Below are 22,068 nucleotides of genomic sequence, written 5' to 3' on the forward strand. Positions count from 1 at the left end.
AACTTCCTTTGCATAAGTACACAATAGGTATTTATGTGGGAGGAAATGCGTCTGCCTGACACATTGGCTGAACATGTGGCAGTCTGTCATTCCATCAAACAAACAATTTGTATTTATTTATTGATTTCAGAAGTGAACAGCTGTGCAGTTCTACTGGAACTTCTAAATAACAGGAGGAAAAAAATTACGCCTCCTCTTCCCCCCCTCCTTCGAAATTCCAAAATAAATTCTGCAATCACTGTCATGATTTTTTTTCCCCTTCGGTCACAGGTAAATGTGCGAAATGGGATGACCTTACATGATTGTCTTATGAAGGCACTTAAAGTAAGAGGTCTGCAGCCAGAATGCTGTGCGGTTTTTCGACTTCTTAATGAACCAAAAGGGTAAGAGTTTGGAATGTTATATGTGAAACTTTGAACCAGAGAATATAAAAATCTGGGGTTTAGAATAGCAGCAATAGCTCTCTCTTCCTCTGTCTCGCTAGTTTCTTTGAAAAGCACAATTTGCTCGTGAACACTTCCATGTCACTTTCTTTACCTTCCTCTAGGGCAACTCCTTCAGCTTCCTGCCTATTAGAAGATTCAGTTTGTTTTCACAGCTAATTTGAGGGGTGTACACTTAAGTCCTTGTAGCATCTTACAGAGGTTTTTGTCATCCTCTAGATGAGAAGATGTGATATGCCTTCATATTTGAGGTGCATTTCTCCTCTGCATTTGTAGTTGGTAAATTTGAGTGCTAGTGATTCTTAGCCAACTTAAATGAACATCTCCTCCTTGTGCTTGGTTTTAAGGCTCTACGTTCCTCTGCAACTTTTCAATGTTTGGATTTAAATCTCACTTCAGATATTCCTTATTTTTTGTAGGACCGGGGATGCTGCTATTAAATACCAAATGATTCTTTTACAAGCTGAGGGAGTGAAGGTATCTCATGGAGTTAATACATTTAACTTCACACCTCGTAAGGCTTGAGCTTAATGCTCTATTAAGCCTCAGTCATGAGGTGGTCATTCGTGGGTTTGCATCTCTCTGTAACTGAGTCCATTCTGGGGTCACCAGTAACTTTAGTGCTGAAACACATAATACAGTTTTCATGTCACTAAGTCTGCCATTCATAATTTTTTTATGTTTTGTTTATAAGGATATTTGTATGACTTCATTACAACTTCTAGGTTTCTTATTTCAAATAATCTATATATCTCAATGACTTACACTTTAAAAAATCAAGGAAAAGAGGTGAATCACCATGTTTTCAAGCCTGCTTCTAAATTTTTACGTGAAAGACACTGAAATACAGCTCTCTGTAAGGAGTTAGCCACACTTTTTCGTGTTTGTTTTCAGTTTACTCAAGGAAACTCACACAACATAGATCATTGATTAGGCCAGACTTCTTATCTCCTAAGTGATTTTTTTTGTTCCTGTTTTCTCTTTCTTACAGAAAAAAAGTGCGTTTGGATTGGAATACAGATGCAGCCTCCTTGATTGGAGAGGAACTACAAGTGGACTTTCTTGATCATGTTCCGCTAACTACACACAATTTTGTAAGCTTTTTCCTCTCTGTATTTTGATGTAAATTGTGCCACTTGAACATCACATTCTGTCAAAAAATGTTTCAGGCATTAGGTAACTTTTGGCTTTATAAACACAGAGGCATTTCAGAAGTGATTACTTGATTCCTTCACCCTTGCTCCCCACAAATTACATTGGCTAAATATCCATTTGCAATGAGATGCCAGAATTCTATTTACGTTCAGTGACTCCCAGGTGTCAGAGACTTTAAAAGCTCACATAGTGCATGTTCTTCAAACGTGATGATTGCTACTTTTATTTTATACAAATGCATGTTTCTGTAATTTCCATATTAAGACATTGTGTCTTTAAAGTCCAAGCTGGGAGGTAACCTGCATTTTCAGTCTCTGGCTCATCAGTCAAAAAACCCTAAATAATTAAGCAGTTTTATTGGACAGTTGCTAACTGTACTGGATGTACAGGGGTGCTGTTAATTGTGCGAGGTCGTGATGTTATGTGAGCTGATGCTGGTTTGTAATTTGAGAGAGCGCGTTTTTGGGGGGCGGAAAGACTTCAGATTTGTAGTTCCTTCTCAAAAATTGATTATTTGCTCAGTATAGAGCAAATAGAGGGTTGAGTGGTTGGGCTTTGGCTTTTGGGTTTTTTGTTTGTTGGGTTTTTTACAAGGAGGTATTTTTAAACTCTTAACAGTTTTCCCTTGCATTATCCTTTGCTCCCTGCAAAGGAACTCTATGGCTGTATTCTAGCCTTTTTGTTGTTTTGTCCCAGGACTATATTGTGCCAAGTGGCAAAACTAAACAATTATCACTTCCATCCATTAGACTAGAATTGATTTACAAAAACTGAAAGTAGCTTTGCTTCTACTTTACATTTTTAGAAAACTACAAGTCGAATTGTCTGCAGTTGATCACCAGAAAATTAGTGTTTGTCTCCAGATTTGGAAGGAGCTCAAACTTGGAGCCTTCCTTTGAGCTGTGCTCTGGAGGAGGAAACCCTTTGGTTCATTTTAATTGTCTTATGTATTTCCAAAGCTTTAAAAAATGTTTAATGCCATTTAAGAAAGTAGAATTTCCCTAAACTATTTTATTTATTTAGAATTTCTTTCTTATACAAGGGCTATTGCTTCCTTGTAAACATACAGTAAGCATTTTGACTAATAAAAAAAATCCTGAGGTGGTTCTTATAATCTGATCCTCCTTCACTTCCTTGGTGATACTAGAAACAAACCAAAACCCCAATTCTTGGCCCATCCACCTCTGTCACGTTCATGAGCACAAAATGGTGCTTTTAAATTTGAGGGAACACTTATTTTTTCTCCTTTTTAAATAATCAGGTAAACAAAGCCCTAAATGCTTGTAAGCTTTCAGGTTTGCAACCAAAATGGAAATACATACCCAAATGGTTTTAAGTTCAGTAGCATTAAAGCATTGATAATGCTTTAATATGTGGTATTTTTTTATGTCAGGCTCTGAAGATGTTCATCTCAGCTAACAAAGAGAATCTAGTAGCTTGGATTAACTGTTTAATGTGTTCTCTAGGCTCGGAAGACATTTCTAAAGCTTGCTTTCTGTGACATCTGCCAGAAGTTCCTGCTAAATGGGTTTCGGTGTCAGACATGTGGTTATAAATTCCACGAACACTGCAGCACTAAAGTTCCAACCATGTGTGTCGACTGGAGCAATATCAGGCAACTCTTGTAAGGACTGTTCCTTTTTCATAGCAGTAGTGTGACAGACAAGCGTTGGGGTTTTTTACTCTCTTATCATAGAGATAAATTTGGATTGTTGGGAAGTGTGGTTGTTTTCATCAAGTCTGGTGTGAAGGGATTTGTATGTTAAATTCAGAAAGAACACGTGGAAATTTTCTTTGGTGGTCTGAAGACAGTTTTTGTGCCATACACAGAAGAAAAATACTATGTAAAGATAGGAATGTATTCATTAAGTTAATTATGCTGGAAAGAAACAGCCCTTGAAATTTTCAGCATTAAAGAGCATTGTACAGGAGGTAGTGTAGCAGTTGAAATTGTAATTGTTTTTGTTGATATTTCAGATTGTTCCCAAATTCAAATATCAGTGACAGTGGTGTCCCTGCACTACCTCCCTTGACAATGAGACGGATGCGGGAGTCTGTCTCCCGGATACCTGTTAGGTAAGCTAGTATTTCCTGTCGTTTCTGTTTTGGGAAATACAGTTGTTTAAAAACAAAAAAACCCAACCCAGAACACCCCCCAACTCCTCAAAAATAGAATGATCTTATTGAAGGTTGGGATACACGTGCAAGAAGGCAACACCACTACATCAATGATAATATGTAGAGTCCTTTCTTGTTCTTAGATGCAAGCAAAACATCAATTTGGCATTTTGTATTTTTATATTTTTAATTTTTAATCTTAAGATTTTAAGGGAGGGTATTAAAGGTTTTCTGGAGACCTTTGTTTTCCTACATAAGAAAATTCAAGGCTCCATTTGGTATTTTTGTGAATTAATCTTATTTTATCTGACCAGGTAGTATACATGTAAGAGTTTGTGATGTGTTTTGCGTAACTTAAAGTAACATTCTAATGTTACGATGACAGAGTTTAAGGAGATAACAGTGGAAACTGGAAAGATGCTTCTGTTAAGGAATATTGTGAGACCTAAAGAGAACATTCCTATAGATTTAAAGACTAGAATAAAAGGCTTTCCTTGTCAAGGGGCCTGTCTTCTGATCCTAATTTGTGCTTGTGTTTGTATTCTTTTCCTTGAAAAAATGCTAGAGGGCAGGCCACCTTTTGTTTTTTCTATATTCCTTTGAAAAAGTCTTGGCCTATTCAGGAATGAGGCACAGAACATGTAGCTGACTTGCAAATGGTTCTATTTTGTCATTTATTTATTTATTTTAGTGGCAACTGTATCAGGAATTGATCATGTTGTTAGGTTTTTAAGCTTTTTCTGAAGATTGGCTGTTTTCAGTTAGGATACTTGTGTGATTTGGGATAAAGTTTGAGTGACCTTAGCCATGATTTATAACTCTTTGTTGAACGGGATTTTAGTGTTGGCCTCCTTTTAACTGGTATTGGGTTTCATGACTCCTCACTGGCTGTTCTGTGCAAACCATTGAACAGCCTTGCAAAGCTTTACAAATTCTGTGCTTAGCAGTAAAAGTGGCTCGTTGGTTATGCATTTAACAGGCTGGAGATGAGCAGTTTGTTTGAATTTCACAGATCTGAATTGATCCAGCACAGCCAGAATTTTATCAGTATATGAAATGTGATTTGATGGGGGTTGAGCTGAACTGTGGCAGAAAGAGACTTGGGTTAAGTATGTGATCTGACAAGTTCTTCCAGGCTTAATTCATTTCCTAAGTTAAGCTGGGAATGAGTCATTCAGGTGACCAGATAGTTTAGTTAGTGTGTAAGTCCCAATCTCTTCTCTGCTTGTAATTCTGTGCATGTTGCTTTTGGACAGGTTACATCAAACTGTATTTTTTCATTTGCTAGAGAGGATAAAATAACCACAACTTTCACTTTCTCTCTCTCTCTTTCTTTTCTTCTCAGTTCCCAGCACAGGTATTCTACACCTCATGCCTTCACATTCAACACATCAAATCCTTCCTCTGAGGGCTCTCTTTCCCAAAGACAACGATCTACATCCACACCAAATGTCCATATGGTTAGCACTACAATGCCTGTAGACAGCCGGATAATTGAGGTAATTTTGGTAGGGGGGGAATAGTACAAAGTTAAACTAAAATTGTGACTGGTCAACTCATAGTCACCAGTTGGTTTTTCTTCTTGGCTTTCTGTCATTTCCTTACTGTTTGCCTCAGTTTGCTGAGTGATGAAGAGTACAGGTGACATATTTGAATAGAAAGTTTCCAGGTCATTCTTGCAGTCTGTGTCGACTTTGCTGAAATCTGGGTAGATTTTGGGTGTCTGTAAAGATGGGGGAGAGCTTAGCAATGAGGTTTTCGCAGATCTGAAAAGAAAATACTGCTTTGCTGAAGAAATACTAAAGATGTTATTTCAAACTTAAAAATCTGGATTTGTTGTGGGGCTGGTACTTATTTTATATCCAACTACAGGTCCTGTAGGTGTGCATGTAGTTTTCCAAGTTGGAATGCTGAAGTGAAAGCTTATTGGCAATATGTTTTGTGTTACACCTGTATGGAATTAACAGCAGTTCTGGGCTTTTCTGTTAAAGCCATCTCTATTTCTGCTGTTACTTGCTCTGAAGCACCTTTTCCTTTTTGTTGTTGTTGTTGTTTTGGATACTTTTGGGTGTGGGTTTGCTTTTTTTGTGTTTTTTTTTTTTTTTTGGTGGGGGGTTTGTTTTGTTTTGGGGGTTTTTTTTGCCTACCTTAAGCTGGCAGAAGTAAGAGAGAACTCTCTGAAGACAGGCCAAAAGTGTTTTTTTGTTTATTTTGCTTTGCGATAACCTTAACAAAATAAGGGAGTGGTGTGCAGGAAAGGCCTGCAGAAAGCAAGTGCTGAACTGCAGGACTTCAGAGAGCTAACTGTTGGGTTTTTGCTCTGGAATCACTTAAAAACTGTAGGCCAAGAAAAAGCCTTTGACTGCTGAGTTTACTTGCATCTTCAGCTGGTAGTTTATAGCCTTCTGTGGAAAGTGAAGAAACTCTGGAATGTGCTAGAGAAGTTTTCTGGACCTTTGGAACTGAAGCGTGCACTGCACTGAACTGAATGTTTGGGTTTGAACAAGAGTGCTTCCTTAAAAGTTTTTACTGTACTTAATTACCATATATCAAACAAACTAGGTTACTTTTTTTCATTTACCCTAACTTTTTAAAAAAATTTTTTTTTTATACTTCCTCTGTTCTTTTCTTTTATCTCTTACTGTGTTGGCCTAGAATAACAGCCTGAATGCTTCTCCCAGTTCCTGGTGCAGACGATTTTGTTTGAGGGGAAGAGTAGGTATTTTCTTGGTGCCTTTTGTTTTCTTGTGATTAACAGGATTGCTATAACTTGTAAGCTATGGCAGTGTCCACATGAAATGTTTGATCTGGAGTTGATTTGATGCAAATCTTTATGGCATGTTTATACTTAAATATTGAGGACACTAATTGGAAGAGGCAAATTGATAAAGTGCTTCATTTGCTGTTTACCTGGATGAATCCATGCTACTATGAAATTAATTGAATTTGAATAGGCTTGGATTAGAGATACATTTAGTCACACAGTTTTTAAAGCAAAACCTTCTCAAATACATCTATTGTATGGCTTTTTTTCCTTACTACTTTTATTTCACACAGTAAAGGTGGTAGACTGCAGCACTGTGTATGGTATTTGTGTTGTAAGAACAACTCTAAAGCAACACTGATTTTAGTTCACTTCCCATAGGGTTCATAAGCAAAAAAGAAAATACAATAGGATAGAAGTTGAGAAATACTTTTTTCTTGAATGAGAATTACATACATAAACATAGGAGAACAGTTTTTAATTCCTTTGTTATCCGTTGCTGGTTTACTTGGCAGCAGTTACATTCTCAGGCTGATGTACAAAAGCCATCACTTGTTATTAAATCAGGTTCTGAAGGATTTTTATTGTCCTCAAAATGGACACAAGCAGTAACTTGCAAGAGTTCTTCATTGGTCACTTATGCAGATTTTAATCCACTCAGGCACAGAGTGGAGGTCGTCTGCATGAATATGGTATAGAGAGTCAAGCCTGGGAGAATGCAACTAGCTAGCTAAAATGATGTATTTCACAAACAAGTCTTCACTGAGAGTTATCTGAGATAATTTGAAAATTGTATAATGGAATGTAGCCTTTTTCTGTCCTCCTGTGAAATCTTATATTTATTTTTCTACTAATTAGTTAGAAAGTTTGAATTGACTTCTATTAACCTTGACAGTATTTAACATTTCTGTAGTGCATGTTCTTGCTTTGTACTTATACAGTACCTGGATATTTTACCTTTCCTGTATGTACTTTGGGATAATACATAGCAGGTGAGAAAAGTTGTAAAGTCATGTTTGTCAGAGCTTAGTTGATCTTGTGCATGGCTGTAGAATTGTGTTGTAAAGTGCCTGTGGCATGAGGTGAGAGCTGTCGCACTGTAGTACCAACTAGTGAACTGTGTAAGAAATGCTTTTTGAACATCAAACTTGAATCTGTGGGAAAATGTTTTGAAAACATGATGGTTTTCTATTAGGGCAGTAGATATAGCCTTTTTTGGGTTGAAATAGTACAGTAGAGATATTTCAAAATGCATATTGACGTGGAATGTTTTCCAGGCTCTTAAAAGCTTTCCTACTTGTAACCCCAAACTTTTTTTGAGAACTTGCCCCCTAGAGATACAGGACCATCACAGGAACTATGTCCAGATCTGACATACCAGCATGCACAAAAATCCAGTGGTGGGAATGCAGACAGTATTTCTGGTGTTTCTTCTTGTTCTGTGTATTTTTTTTTCTTTTTCTTCTTCTGTCTTTTTTTGGTAGTAATACCTTTTAATATGCTGTGAATCTTCTTAATGTTTCGTAAGAGTTCACAAATTGCATGACGTTAGCATACAGGATTATTATAACTAGAGAATAACCATGCTGTCATCTTTTTGGAGGGTGTTGGTCAATGCAGTATTGCACTTGACCAGAACTGTCAGGAGCTATTTCAACACTATTCCTGCTTGTTCCTTTATATGCTCCCTCATATATTTATTAATATTATTATCTATCTTCTCTGTTACAGGATGCAATTCGAAGCCATAGTGAATCAGGTATGATTGCAAAAATGAAATAACTTATAATACTAATTTGGGGGTGTGTGTCTGTTTTAATAAATAGTTTTTCTTCTTGTATTTAAGCCTCACCCTCTGCTCTGTCTGGAAGTCCTAATAATATGAGCCCAACTGGCTGGTCTCAGCCCAAAACCCCAGTCCCAGCCCAAAGAGAGAGAGCCCCTGGATCTAACACACAAGAAAAAAACAAAATTGTAAGTATGGTAATATTTGATTAATTATTATTTTTACCTGGGAGTAGTGGTGTGTGGAGATAATTTCTGTACTTGAAAGGCAATAAAAGCTGATGGTAATCTCGGATTGCACTGCTGTGTGTGTGCACAGGGAGGTGGTTGAGTCACCATCCCTGGAGGCATTTTACAAGACGTGTAGATGTGGCGCTTAGGGACATGGTTTAGTGGTGGAGTTGGAAGTACTAGGTTAATGGTTGGACTTGATGATCTTAAAGGTCTTTTCCAACCTAAATGATTCTGTGATTCAATATAATAGCAGTACTCACAGAATCACAGAATGTTAGGGGCTAGAAGGGGCTTGGGTAGATCATCCTTTTAACTAACTTGGGAAAGATAGCACTGTTGCTTGCCTTATTGAAAATTGAAAATAAATTTCAGAGAGTATTGTGCCAGTATTTTTCAGTACAGATTCAAGGATTACCTTTCTAAATCTTTAGGACCTGCATCTTACTTAATCTTTTTAAATATGTTTAAAGTTAGCCATATTATCACTATTTGAACTTTTCCTTCAAAGTCTTGATTTAAACATGGGGGCAGGGGAGACACAAGAAAAGTTAGAATAATAATGGATAACATCTCAAATTTTTTGAAGGCTTATAAGATGTAAAAGTGAAAGTAGAACTCATTAGTGGGACTCAGTTGTTAATCATTTAGACATTTGAGAATTCTGCTTTCATCTTTATGGTTTATTCTTTTTAAATACGTTCATAACTGTGATTGTGAACAAGTCAGTTTCTTAAGTATTTCAGATGTTTTTAAACAGTTCATTATAAAATATTTGTTTTTCATTGATCTAAGATCAGGGTTTAAATTTCTAGGACAGAACTTAGCGAGAGCTGCTTAAGCAGTTCAAGCCATCCAAAACAACCTGCCACCTCTTGCAAATTGAGGAGAAAAGCAAAAGTCCAAACTGCAAGACAAAACCATCAAGCTTTCAGTGCCTCTTAAACTTGTATGAAGGCAGTTATTTAATCCTTGGTGCGTGTGTATATATAAGATACTTGATTAAATACTTGAGAGTAAAAGCCATGTCACTTTTTGTTACAGAGGCCTCGTGGACAGAGAGATTCCAGTTATTACTGGGAAATAGAAGCAAGTGAAGTCATGCTTTCTACCAGAATAGGGTCAGGTTCTTTTGGAACAGTTTACAAAGGCAAATGGCATGGTAAGTTCTTGACAAGTGTTACCATTTTCTCAAATGTTGATTATGGTGGAACAGCAATCAAGAAAAAGATAAAGTTGTTTTAATGGTGTGTTTTGGGTTTGCATGGCAAGGTTTTGCTAGTGTGGGGAGGGGGTGCTGCAGGGATGATTTCTGTGAGAAGCCCCTAGAAGGTTCCCCCAGGCCCGACAGAGCCAAGGGTGAACCCACTGTTGACCAAGGCCGAGCCCATCAGTGACAGTGGTAGTTCCTCTGTGATAACATATTCAAGAAGGAAAAAAAAACACCTCAAAATACAAGCAGCAGCTTTTTGCCGCCAGAGAAGGGAGTGAGAAGATGTGATAAACTTTTCAGACCCCAAGGTCAGTGCAGAAGGAGGGGCAGGAGGTGCTCCAGGCACCAAAGCAGACATTCCCCTGCAGCCCATGGAGGAGACATGATGAGGCAGGCTGTCACCCTGCAGCCCATGGATGAAGTTGATAGGGAGTAGAGATTCCCCTGCAGCCTGTGGAGGACCCCACACTGGAGCAGGTGGAGACACCTGAAGGACTCTTTGACCCGGTGGGAAGCTCACGCTGGAGCAAGCTCCTGGCAGGATCGGCAGCCCGGGGAGAGAGAGGCCCATTCCAGAGCATGTTTTCTGGGGGGCACTTGTGATCCCAAGGGGGACCAGGCTGGAGCAGTCCAGTTCTGAAGGTCTGCACCCCATGAGAGAGACCCATGTTGGGCCAGCTGGTGAAGAACTGAAGCCCAAAATCTGAACCTCACAGCTGCCATCTACAAGTTCATTGTATTGGAGCCAGCATTTTCTTCATTACCACAGTCAACAACAGCTGGTGTGCACAAAAGCTTTCACTTAGCAGAATTATCTGGGAAATTTCATGGCCTGATGTTAAATTGTATTTTACCTTTATTTTAATACCTCTGTGGTTTAGTTAACAGTCTTGTATTCAAGGTAGCATGGAAAGGAAATAGGCATAAATTGTTTTTACTGTGTAGTTTTTCTAAGAAAAAAGTGGTTGTTGTGACAATTTCTGATATAAAGTTAGCTGGGATACTAAGAATAGAGGCACATCGCAGAACTACACAATTAGTTTCCAAGTTCAGGGCTTGTGAGTTAAAAAGAAACACACACAAAACCCTCCAGGCCCTGATTTAAAGAACATTATTGTCATAAAATAAGCTGTCAATAAACATCTGGAAGCATCTGGACCCTTCTGTTTCTAGAGAATAAATACTTGCATGTCTTGAACCTAAATTATTGTCAACATCACTGGAAGGGCTAATGCTGCAAAAAGTACTATGTGAAGGGCTAAACTGATTTTTATTATATAGTTGAAAGGGAGCACAGTAATCCTGATGAAAAATAGTTTGATTGCACTGGAAAAGGGAACAAATGAGAATTCCTTGCAGATGTTTTATTAAAATAAATATTAACAACTGTGGCTTATCCAGAACTTGGGTGTGTTGAACAGGAAGCGCATGGAGCTTCCTATTTAGAAAGAGTCCTGAGTTGTGTGCGCGAGGTGGCTGTAGAGCTGTCCCCTAACTTGATACCCCATAAGATTCAATATCTTGTCTGTGGCCACTATTCATAGTTTTCTGGATTTCTTGCAAAAGTCAAGGTTAAATTACGATTTTTTTTCTTTGTAATCTTCATTTGCAATGTAGTCTTAAAAGGTTTAAAGGTTTATAGTCCTTGCAAGTAATTTCTGCTTAGAACTGAAGAAACTGTGAGTTCACTGCACACATCAGTGAAACTGCAGAGATTGTAGTAGCCTCTTCTGATAGTATAAATGCAGCAATAAAATGTCTTGGTGGAGCTAAATGAAACTGATAGAAGTGGGCAGATAGCTGCAGACTTAAGTAGAAATTCAAGATTAAGTTAGACATGTTGGGTTTCCTAACATGGCCATCTATTAAGAGCTGTTTGCAGGGCCCCTTTGGTGGGCACCTGTAGAGGACTGCGTGCAGCTATATGCAAACTGTATTAGGTTTCCAATAAGCCTGGCCTTCCAAAATAAAACCACAGTGTCAAGGACATTCTTGCTCCAAGGAGTGCAGGTCCCACCGAACAGGTATCATGCACTTCCATATTTTTCCAGATTGTTCTGATGGTTAAGTACTAATTTTCCTATTTGCACCACTTCTGTTACAGACCCCATTTGGATCCCGTAGTGTCCTGTAGCATGCTTCTAAATTTAAAAGGCGGAAAGAGAACCAAGGCAGTTTAAATGGGTTGGAAGACTACCTATCATAAACACATTTCCCCTTTGGCCCTGGTAATCAGTTCTAGGGTTCTGGTGGTTGGGGGGGTCGCGGAAGCGGATTTGTCTTCACATTGCTGCTAAACAAAACGAGTGCTCTTATGTATTTGTTTCTGTAAAGAAAACTGCTTGGGTAATGCTATCAAGCCTAAAAAAAGTTGCACCTGATTCAGTAAGAACAGTACATGGTTAAAGACAACTCTTCATCCTTGGAGCAAGGATCATGATATATTGGAAGGGAATCTCAAAACATTTGGGCTGTGATGAGCAGATGCTGCATCCTTGCTTTGGCTCAGCTCCTAGCAGTGAACTTCAGCTATCAGTAGAGCATCCATTGGTGTCGCATTGTACCTCAGCAGGACTACAAACTGGCTACTTCAAAGCCTGTGATTTTGGTAGTCTCATGAAAGTGTCATCTTTCTACAAGTTGTCTTCTGTTCTGGTCTGTAAGAGGAGAGCTCTGTAAGTTGGAGAGCACTGTGCATACTGCAAATGCGAGATGGTTGTCTTTGCGAAGGTGCTGGAGGGCGAAGTAGGAATTCTGTTGCATTTACTGAAGTTAAAGACTGAAGCTGTACATGTATAATACTGTGTTCAATATTTGTGCATGTTTGTAACTTCAAATTACAGAGCAAATTAAGCAGCTGGTAAATACAGTGGTAACTACCACAGGTCACTGAAACACTCAAGTAACCATGTGCATATCCTTTTCATGCTTCACTGGCTGCTTTATTCGGTTTTTTGAGCAGTTTTCCTAATGCAGTCAGTTGATCATTATGTTCTAGAGATGGGCTGACATTTTCCACACACACCTTGGAAGAGAGACCATATCAAGAAGAAAATAAATTGATCATGATAGCAGAGAAAACTCTTGCTCCAGGGTTTTAATGTAGGTGATGATCATGTAATGCCAAGTGGCAGCAGCCTTTAAACTCTGGGATAAGTCTGTGTTGGAGTGTAGCACTTCTCAGATCTTTACCGCAAGTGGACTAAGACCAAAGTTTCAGTTTCCCTAAACTGCTTTGATCTTTCTGTGACAGTGTCAAGAGAAGCTTTCCCCCCTCTTGAATTCTAAAATGCCATCCATCCATAGTTAACGTGGTGCTTATGTCTTGCACTGAGCTCTTGCTGGTAATGCTTTTACTTTTGTTACAACCAAGGGCTTTTAAGTAAACTTTTCTTTTAAAAAACTTTTGAGTAAAGTTTTGTAATGTGTCAGCTTAAAGAACAGTAAAATATCCTGCTTTCCATAGTCCCCAGACTTGGTATTGAAATACAAACATCAGGTACATCGTTCACAGTTTTTCTGCGATTCCTGGGCAGAAGATTTCTCTCTCCAATTTCTGAAATTTAACACTATTTAAATCTAGAAAGTTTGTTTCTAAAATAAAGTTAACATTTTAAAAGTATGTATGTATGTATACATACAGTTTCTATATATGTAAAACATTTAATATCTAAACTTAATTATGTAAAAAGACAAAGGGGTGTGGTGTATGTGTGCTTAAACTGGATAGACAAGGGCAAGTGATGAAACTTTGGATACTGTTTGGAAGCCAAGAGAATCTGAGGTGACTGCCAGCATGTTATTTCAAGCATAATGTACTTACTATAGAATGCCCTCCTTTTCAACAACTATTTGAGATCCTGCTAGCTTCATATTGGACAGAAAGCACATGTGTAGTTCTAGCCAGCCATAGCTGTTAGAAAATATATGGGAAGCATGCAAACAATTAAGGACTTTTTCTATTAGACTGAAATTCAGGTAAATGGATTACTAGATATTATGGGAGCTTATATGCCTGCAGGAAAATCTTGGCCTGTATACAATTAAGTAGAGGTGTACTGTACACAAATTGGGTATTTTTAATTATAGTGTATATTAATGTTATTTTGGAGAGAAAAAACCTGCATTTTTAATAACTTTTATGGTAAATGTATTTTCAGGGGATGTAGCGGTGAAGATACTAAAGGTTGTAGATCCAACCCCAGAACAGTTCCAGGCTTTCAGAAATGAAGTGGCTGTATTAAGGTGAGTTGGTAGTTTCACTGCTAAATCCTGTTATTCCAGGGCACTGTATTTGACTACTACCCCTCCTTTAAGCTGTTTTGCCCGATGTTACACATCTGGTCAACAGAAAACCCAGGTCTCCAGTAGAGAAGAATAAAGAAAAAAGAGTGTACAGTAATACTTCTGAGTGTTGTTGTGGACAACGATCAGAAATCATTTGTGAACCAGCAGTCAGAATTCAGAGTATTTCAGTGGTTCTTCACGTTTCTGAAAGTTGTCTTTTCAGATAAATAATACATGCAGAATTGTTCAGATCACATTTGGCATCCAGCAAAAGGTGGGGATATAATTCTCATCACCAGACTTGCGCTGTACCTTCTAAAATAGCAGTGTAATTACTTCTGTTTTAGAAGTATGCTCAGATCTGCTTTCAAGTACTGTTTTTGTATTGTCCAAGTAACTATCTTCAATCTTAATCCTGAAACTGAACCAGTTGGAATACACAAGGACTATCTTCTCATCTGTTAATTCCTTCGCAGTTCATAATGACCCTTCAGTTTCCTGTTGGGATTCAGTTAGTCTGGCTTGAGTTGTCACTTCTTCACCGTTTTCCAGTAACTTTTCGAATGCCACTTGCAAACATGAGCATCAGTTATTTATTCCAAACCCATTTTGTTTTCATTACATCTTTTTCTTAAAGGTTGATTTTAAAAAAACTTACTTGGAACTAAAAGGAAGTATTTTAACTATAAAGCAGAAAATTAGCTGATATTTAAAAACGATAAATTGGCAACTGTGGCATGTTTTTTCTTATTTTTAAAAGCCAATTTTGCACACAGGAAAACGGTTGCAGGAAACTCCTGGGTTTGGACTCAGTAGCTGAAATATGTTCCTTCAGCCAGGAATGCACTCTTAAAAGAATTCAAGACTATTTTTCATAAAGACACTAATTTCTCTTTCTGTTACTTTCTATTAGGAAGACTCGGCATGTTAACATTTTGCTCTTCATGGGCTACATGACTAAAGATAATCTGGCCATTGTTACCCAGTGGTGTGAAGGAAGCAGCCTGTATAAACACCTACATGTTCAAGAGACCAAGTTCCAAATGTTCCAGCTCATTGATATTGCTCGGCAGACCGCACAGGGAATGGAGTGAGTAGGATAAACCCTGCTGGCTGTTTTTGTTCTTGGAATGGTGTTTCCCTTCTCTACCTGTAGTAATGGGTCACAGTGGTATCCCCAGCAAAGGCTTTGGGCAGTTGTAACTCCGCACTGTCGTATGTGTTCTGACATTTGCTCAGTAGGTTTTCCCTCCCTGTGAGTGTTGGAGCACTACTCACATAAGCCATGTGACAGTCAGCATTTCTGGATTTTACTTTCTTTTGTAGCTTGAGCTCTTGCTGTAATGCGCTACCTGAGATCCTGGTCTAAATACAGCTTTTTTTTCCCCATCCATGTGTTACTGTAACACCCGCAGTGTCTGGCAAACACTCCTTTATACTCCTGGTACCTCTGCAAGATGAGGGGGTGGCTGGTGCTATCCTACACCTGCAGGACTCGCCCACAGATGTCTGAGGTGGTACAACCACCACCTCACTACTTCTTGCTATAGAAGATGCCAACACTGGCTGATCCCATCAGTGCTCAGCCATTCTGTAGTGAGGACCTGGCTTTCCAGTCAGACACCCAGAAAACTGGAGACACGTATGTGCTGTGGCTGCAAAGTCAAGCAGTTTTTGAAGAGCAAACTTTAGCACAGCATATAAGGACAGCACGTAGCTTTCTAGGGCAGTTCCCTAACAGTGATGCCACTCTTCCTGAGATTTAGTTACTGTGTTGTCTCCACTTTCAGTCATGCATCAGGCAGTAGCCCTCAGCTAGCTCTTGCTACATTTCTCCCAAAGTGGATGCATCCTGTACAAGTTGGCTAAAGCAAGACCTCTGTGAAATGGTTGAGTGTGTAATAAACAGTCACAGTGTCTGCCAGCAAATAGAAAGGCTCAGCTTACATGAACAGCCTTCACAGTGGTACCTTTCTGCTCTTTCTTTCACAGCTATTTACATGCAAAGAATATCATCCACAGAGACATGAAATCCAATAGTATCCTTTCCTAATACAATCATACTTCATTTAAGGGGTAAGTGATTTCTTGTTAACACAGAGCTTTTTTTGGGGGGGTGAAATAGCCTTTTCAAATGTATATAAGGACTAATAAGTAATTGCTAATGATGAGAAGAAAGTTACTTTTTAGCAAGGACAAGCATGAGCTTACTTACCAAACAGTTGGGATAAAGATGAAAAAAAGATATGCAACAGTTGTGCTCCAGGAGTCTCCTATTTTACTTAAATGATGCTTCTGCAATTCTGTGTTAGCCAAATGCTGTGTTGGAGAGAAGCTGCACTCTTTACCAGAGAAATGTACAGTGCATGCTGTGTATGTGTGCACATGTGGGTTTTGTTAGTTTTCCATCTATTTGTAATAAATCTAAAAACATCTTCATGTGACTGGCAGAAACGAAGCCAAAAATCTGCTTTCAACTCAAGAAAAGGCATCCTTTTACAACTTCATTTCTTGCAAAATAATAAATTCAGTGATTCATATCGAATAAAAATGTTGTGAAGTCATGTCTTTTGCCCTTGAAATTGCAGAGAAGAGCATCTATTGAGCTAGCAGCATAAATTATAGCTTCCTTTCATAAAACATGAACAGAAGGTTTTGTAAAAGTCATTGTAAGAAATACACCTGAGTCCTGTAATGTAAGGGGATTCCCATTTCCAGTTAAGCTAGAAGAATAATAGTTTTCATGTATAGGAGTTCAGGAGGTCACGATTCTGGATGATGATTGACCATTTCTGTGAAATAAACTAACTTTTCTCCTGACATGGAAATGAGAACTAGGAATCTGTCACATTTGTATTTCTGAATCATCTTTTTGAACTTAAAACATTCTTAAATTGTAAAATGATGTCTTCTTAAAATAACCCCAGCAAAGAAAGCACTAGCCTTAATTTAACAGACAGGTCTGTTAAGTAGATAGATGACAAATAGTGCAGATGTGTGTATTTCCACTTGAAGTAGTTAAATTCTAGTTAAATCTCAGAACATCTGCCAGAGAGCATTATCTGAAGAGATTTTATCTTGGTGTTTGTTTCTCCTTGTAATTGTTTTTTCTTGTGTCTCTTGACACCAGTATGTAGGTACCTGAGTTGTCAGTGTTTATAAACACAGTTGATTTCTGTCTGAATTCACCATAAATACACAACTAATGCTGAAACATCTGGTCGTGTTTAGTCTTAAATTTTGACTCTGTAAACACGGGTGCCATAAAATTACTTTGCCTCTGTTTAAGGTACAACTTCTAGTAGGTTAAAAAAAATAATCAGCAATGTTCTTGGATAGTTGGTTGCATCTGTGATAACCTTTTGTAATCACATCAGAAATTTCAAAATTGCTTAAACTTTTCTACAGAATTTCTTTAACAAATGTTCAGATATATTTCTTCATGAAGGCCTCACAGTGAAAATAGGAGACTTCGGTCTGGCAACTGTAAAATCCAGGTGGAGTGGATCTCAACAGGTGGAGCAGCCCACTGGTTCGATCTTGTGGATGGTGAGCAAAATGTTTTGCTGCTCTTAAGCAGCTGCCTTGCATTCTGTCAGCTGAGCACCATTCTAAAGCTTTAGATCTAAATGAGTCAATACATGCTGTGAGAACTGTGCAGACCTTTATTCCAGTTGTAGGAGAACTTATAATTGAAGAGCAAGGTGCTGGAGCGCTTAATTGTCCAAAGTGGGCACCGTTCATTCACCTAAGGATTCTCTGTCTGATTTTTGGAGTTAGTTTCAGAGACAGGGCTGTCAGTGAAGTGCAGGGAGTTGCTCTGGGGCAGCAGAGAGTCCTTCTGCCATGATCCCTCCTTTCCCCAAATGGGTGAGCAGGCTTTAATCCATTAGTGCTGGCTTTGTGGGATCAGTGAGACCCTGGCTTTTTCTATGTTCTGCATTGCCACCTCTCCCCCCCTGCTCAGACTTGGCACTGTCCCTTCTCACACGCACTTGTGGATGGCACGTTTGGCAGCCTTGGCAGGGGACTGATGGAAGGATAGGGAATGCTTCTGGGACAAGTAGGGGAAGGAGCGTGGTTCACCCTTGGCACTGTGCTAGGGTGTTTCATGTGCACCGAGACATTGCTGTGGCGCCCAGAGACCTGGGTTTTGAGGCAGCTCAGACCCCCGTAGCAGATGGAGGTCAGCTCAAGTATGGAAGTTCTCAAGTTCTACTGGGAAGTGTGTGGAGTTTCTTTCAGGAAGGGTACTGCCCAGCCATTGTCTGAGGACAGTCCCAACACCAACTGCCTTTATGTTTAACTTCTGACAGGTCTTAAAAAGCAGTTTGCAGTTCTTTTCTGCCAAAAATCACCCAGAGAAAATAATTACTAACTTTTCAAATAAATAATTGGGGACTTTATAAAGTAAATGGAAGAAGTGGAACAGTGTCTGATACCAGGTTAAAAAGCATGATTACAATTATACAATATTATCTTATTTAGCACTCAAAATACTTCATTAATGTTTCACTTGACCCATTTTTGTTAACACTCTGCAGTTTACTTCAATTCAGTATGCAGCCCAATCGACAGTATTTTATAGCTCTCAGGATAGGGCACACAACAACTTTGTGGTGTGTGCTCCAGGGAAGTGTAGCCAGGTAAAATGACTTGCTGAATGCCACATATTAGTGTATATTTAAATCTTTCAATACTTAGCACTGAATGAGCTGCAGGTGATGCTTGAAATGAGTTTTACTTTTTAAAATTCTTTGTTATTATTAGATCATTATTGTTATTATTAAATTATTGAATTATTTGTGGTTGGAGCAAAGTCAGGAAGTGGCCAAGCATCCTGATTTGTTTGTGACCTATAAAAGACACGGATTACCCGACACAAAATCACAAAAGCAAAACCTGATTTTTCCTTTAAAAAAACCCCAAACCCCCAAAAGGTGAAAAGCCAAAGCTTTGCACAGCTTTCCCTAAAAGGGTTTAAAAGGAGTTGGCCTGATGGCATGCCTGTGTATGTGAAACAGCTTGGAAAAAGCCTTGCGCTCTTGCTGTTTGCACTGTCTTGTCATTTAATCATTTATAGACCATCTTTGCTGAGCTGTCATTATGTGGAAGCAGAGCTTGATTCTGTTTCCTTGAAAGTTGATACAATCTCTGGCTGGGTTTTTTGTTGTACTTTAAACTAAACTTCCCTTGGTAATTCTGAGGGACTTCTTTAGGGGGAGTGAGTCTTAGTCAACAGGAAGGTATTCTGATGGTTTATATCTTGTTTTATGAAACCATTCAACTTTGTTCCTGTTAAGCTCTTTAGCTTTGTGATTTTGCTGTGCTTTGCAAAGATGTGAGGATGCTCCTGTGCTTCTCCCCCGACCTTCAGTATGTGCAGTTCCATAGTGGCTTTCACAGGTCACATAGATGTTTTGATACCAGTAGTACAAGAAGGGAAGCCAGTATTGAAGGCTCGGACTCGGTTTTATGTAGAACATAACAGAAGTCAGTAACTGTTGCAATTCAGAACAGCAATCACTTCTCTAATGATAAAATGCTCCTTCAATTAAGGACCTTTTGCTTTTTTGTTTATTCCCAATTGTATTGATTTCTTTACAAAGATGTGGAGTAGTGCTGACTGAACTTTTCAAGAGGGTTAAGTAAAACTCTTCAAAGGTTTTGAGGTATTTTTTGTTCACTAATTTCTGGTTGAACTCATTCTCAGTTTTCCAAGTATTTCCCATTCTCTTGTCCTTTCCATTGCAAATTTCTATTAATATTGCTCCTAAGTTGTTCCTTTTTCCCCCCTTTGCCAGGCACCAGAAGTGATACGGATGCAGGATAGTAACCCGTTTAGTTTCCAGTCAGATGTCTACTCCTATGGAATAGTATTATACGAACTAATGACAGGAGAGTTGCCATACTCCCACATAAACAACCGAGATCAGGTAAGAAACCATCTTTGAACACTCCATTTTATTTCTGGGCATCGTACATTTTGTTTCCCTCAAGAAACATAAGGTAAAGACAAATGCAAAGCAAGAATCAAAATGTTGGCTTGCAGTACTATTTGTTTTAGCAGTTCAACTGTTTAATTGAATGTTTACTTAAATATTGACAGTGCAGTTACTCAGAGGAAAAAAATTCTTGTTGTAAACATTTTAAGCACCCTGTTAATTTATTCATTGGGTGAAGCTTTTGCTACATCAGTAAAATCTTGGGTTATATAATTGCAGGGATGTGACATTTCCCTTTGAAGTTGTGTGCTGCTTTGCTATCAGCAAGATTAGATTCTGGTTAGATTCTGGGCTAAGTGTTGGGGGAGGTATCATTGAGCCTTTTGGCGTTGAATGTTTGTGTGATTAAGCCATTAGTGAGCTGTGTTCTTACCAGCTGGTTAACCAGCAATTCTAAAGCAGCACATTAAGGACAGAAACCTCCACTGTCCTCTATACATTAATGTTTCTTCTGGCTTAGTGAGTGTGGAGATCGCTCTTTCTGTAGGGCATGAACTTCAGACTGTTAGATCTTTGTGATCTCTGTTTTGCTGATGCTCAGTTGTGGTTTCTGGGTTTTGTTGGGTTTGTTTTGGCTTTTTAAAAATTAAGATCTTACAATGAGGAAAGTGTTTGTATGGGGACAAGCTGTTGGATTTTAGCCCCAGGTATGTTACACAGTAGAAGAGGCAAGTTCTGTTAAGGAAGTTGTTTCTTACTTTTAAGCTTGTCTACAAATTGGGACATTGGAATGAATTTTAATTGATAATATTAATACTACATGTAAGCTTTGATAATGGTTACTGCTGGAAAACATGTGACACTTGACCTTCAGGGGAGTTTAGCGGGAAGGGATGGATTATTTCCCGGAGAACATCGCTAGGACGTTATTTTAGCAATGTTATATTGACCCCCACCTTAATTAAGAGGAGATGAGCTGGAAAAGAACCAGTAGCACAGTTAGTTCTGTGTACCCTTCCTCCCCCAGTGAAACCCTCAGCCAGCCAAACCTACCACTTCACCAGATAATTGTCTTACCAGTACTATGCAGTCAGCTATTAAGGTTACTGGAAGGCTGATGAAAATCTAAACAATGACTGTTTTAACTTGGACTAAACCAGAAAACGTATTTCCCAGCACTAATTATGTCTTTCATTGTTTGTCTTGAAACAAACCAAACCCCGTTTCCTTTTTTGCTGCCTTGGTTGTGATGATCTCTTACAGCTTGCTAGTGGTGCCTCTCCTTTTGCAGCATGTTTTCCAGCGATACCTGCAGATCCAGTTGTGCTGAGGCTGGCTGGCTGCTTCTAACTGCTCAAATAGAGGCTCATGATGTCATGTCCATGTCATGTCACACATCCTGTTCTGTTCCTTTGCTTGCAGAGCATTACAAGCAGTGTCACTCTGATGTGATCATGCCCAACATTACACAGCAACAGGACAACCGCTGTCTCTGTTCACTAATGAGAACACATCTAGAGGGCTCTGCTGGTGTGTGTGCCTTTGGTACTCGTGTTTATTCACCCAGGGACACTAAAGCTATCACCCAGTGAAACGGCTCCTACAACTTTGGTCTTCTGCTACTTGCTTGTTCTTTTCCAGATTATTTTCATGGTGGGCCGAGGGTATGCTTCTCCAGACCTCAGCAAACTGTACAAGAATTGCCCCAAAGCAATGAAGAGGCTCGTAGCAGATTGTTTGAAGAAAGTTAGGGAAGAACGACCTCTGTTTCCACAAGTAAGTGTGTTTTCTGCCTGTAAGCTGCAGAGTATTTTTAAAAATAGCCATTAGCACACAAAGCATTCCACACAGGTAGGAGTTTTGGTTTATAGAGAGTGCAGCCTGCTTCCTATTTTTGTCTTTATTAGTGTGTGCATTTTTCATAGCCCAGCTCCCTCAGGCAGTTTGTAATAACGATCGTACACAGTTCCTGTGAAGGTCATTAACAATATTATGCAAGGCGACTGCAGCAGTGTTGGACTCAGCACTACAGCACTTTACTTTCAACAGTGAACCCGTTTTAGGCATAAGCAAAAAACCCAACCCTAACACCCTAATAGAAACCACATCTATCTTTGTAGTTACATT

The 22,068-nt window shown here is 38.9% G+C and overlaps 1 protein-coding gene across 2 annotated transcripts in view; it reads left to right on the plus strand.

Moving 5' to 3' along the window:
* Positions 1-22,068, plus strand: part of RAF1 (Raf-1 proto-oncogene, serine/threonine kinase) — a 42,850-nt gene that overhangs the window by 19,024 nt on the left and 1,758 nt on the right. Inside the window, exons 3-17 of one of the 2 annotated variants that reach the window (XM_084269508.1) lie at positions 271-383; positions 1,435-1,537; positions 3,065-3,222; positions 3,576-3,674; positions 5,062-5,215; positions 6,372-6,431; positions 8,212-8,239; positions 8,327-8,454; positions 9,541-9,658; positions 13,870-13,954; positions 14,910-15,086; positions 15,989-16,035; positions 17,427-17,545; positions 19,801-19,932; positions 21,583-21,717. In XM_084269508.1, coding sequence (XP_084125634.1) covers positions 271-383; positions 1,435-1,537; positions 3,065-3,222; positions 3,576-3,674; positions 5,062-5,215; positions 6,372-6,431; positions 8,212-8,239; positions 8,327-8,454; positions 9,541-9,658; positions 13,870-13,954; positions 14,910-15,086; positions 15,989-16,035; positions 17,427-17,545; positions 19,801-19,932; positions 21,583-21,717 — 1,656 coding nt within the window. The remainder of the gene's footprint in view (positions 1-270; positions 384-1,434; positions 1,538-3,064; positions 3,223-3,575; positions 3,675-5,061; positions 5,216-6,371; positions 6,432-8,211; positions 8,240-8,326; positions 8,455-9,540; positions 9,659-13,869; positions 13,955-14,909; positions 15,087-15,988; positions 16,036-17,426; positions 17,546-19,800; positions 19,933-21,582; positions 21,718-22,068) is intronic. The other variant, XM_084269509.1, reaches the window with a different exon arrangement.

The sequence above is a fragment of the Gallinula chloropus genome, assembly GCF_964237585.1.
Source record: "Gallinula chloropus genome assembly, chromosome: 12".
In the NCBI taxonomy this organism is placed as follows: Eukaryota; Metazoa; Chordata; class Aves; order Gruiformes; family Rallidae; genus Gallinula; species Gallinula chloropus.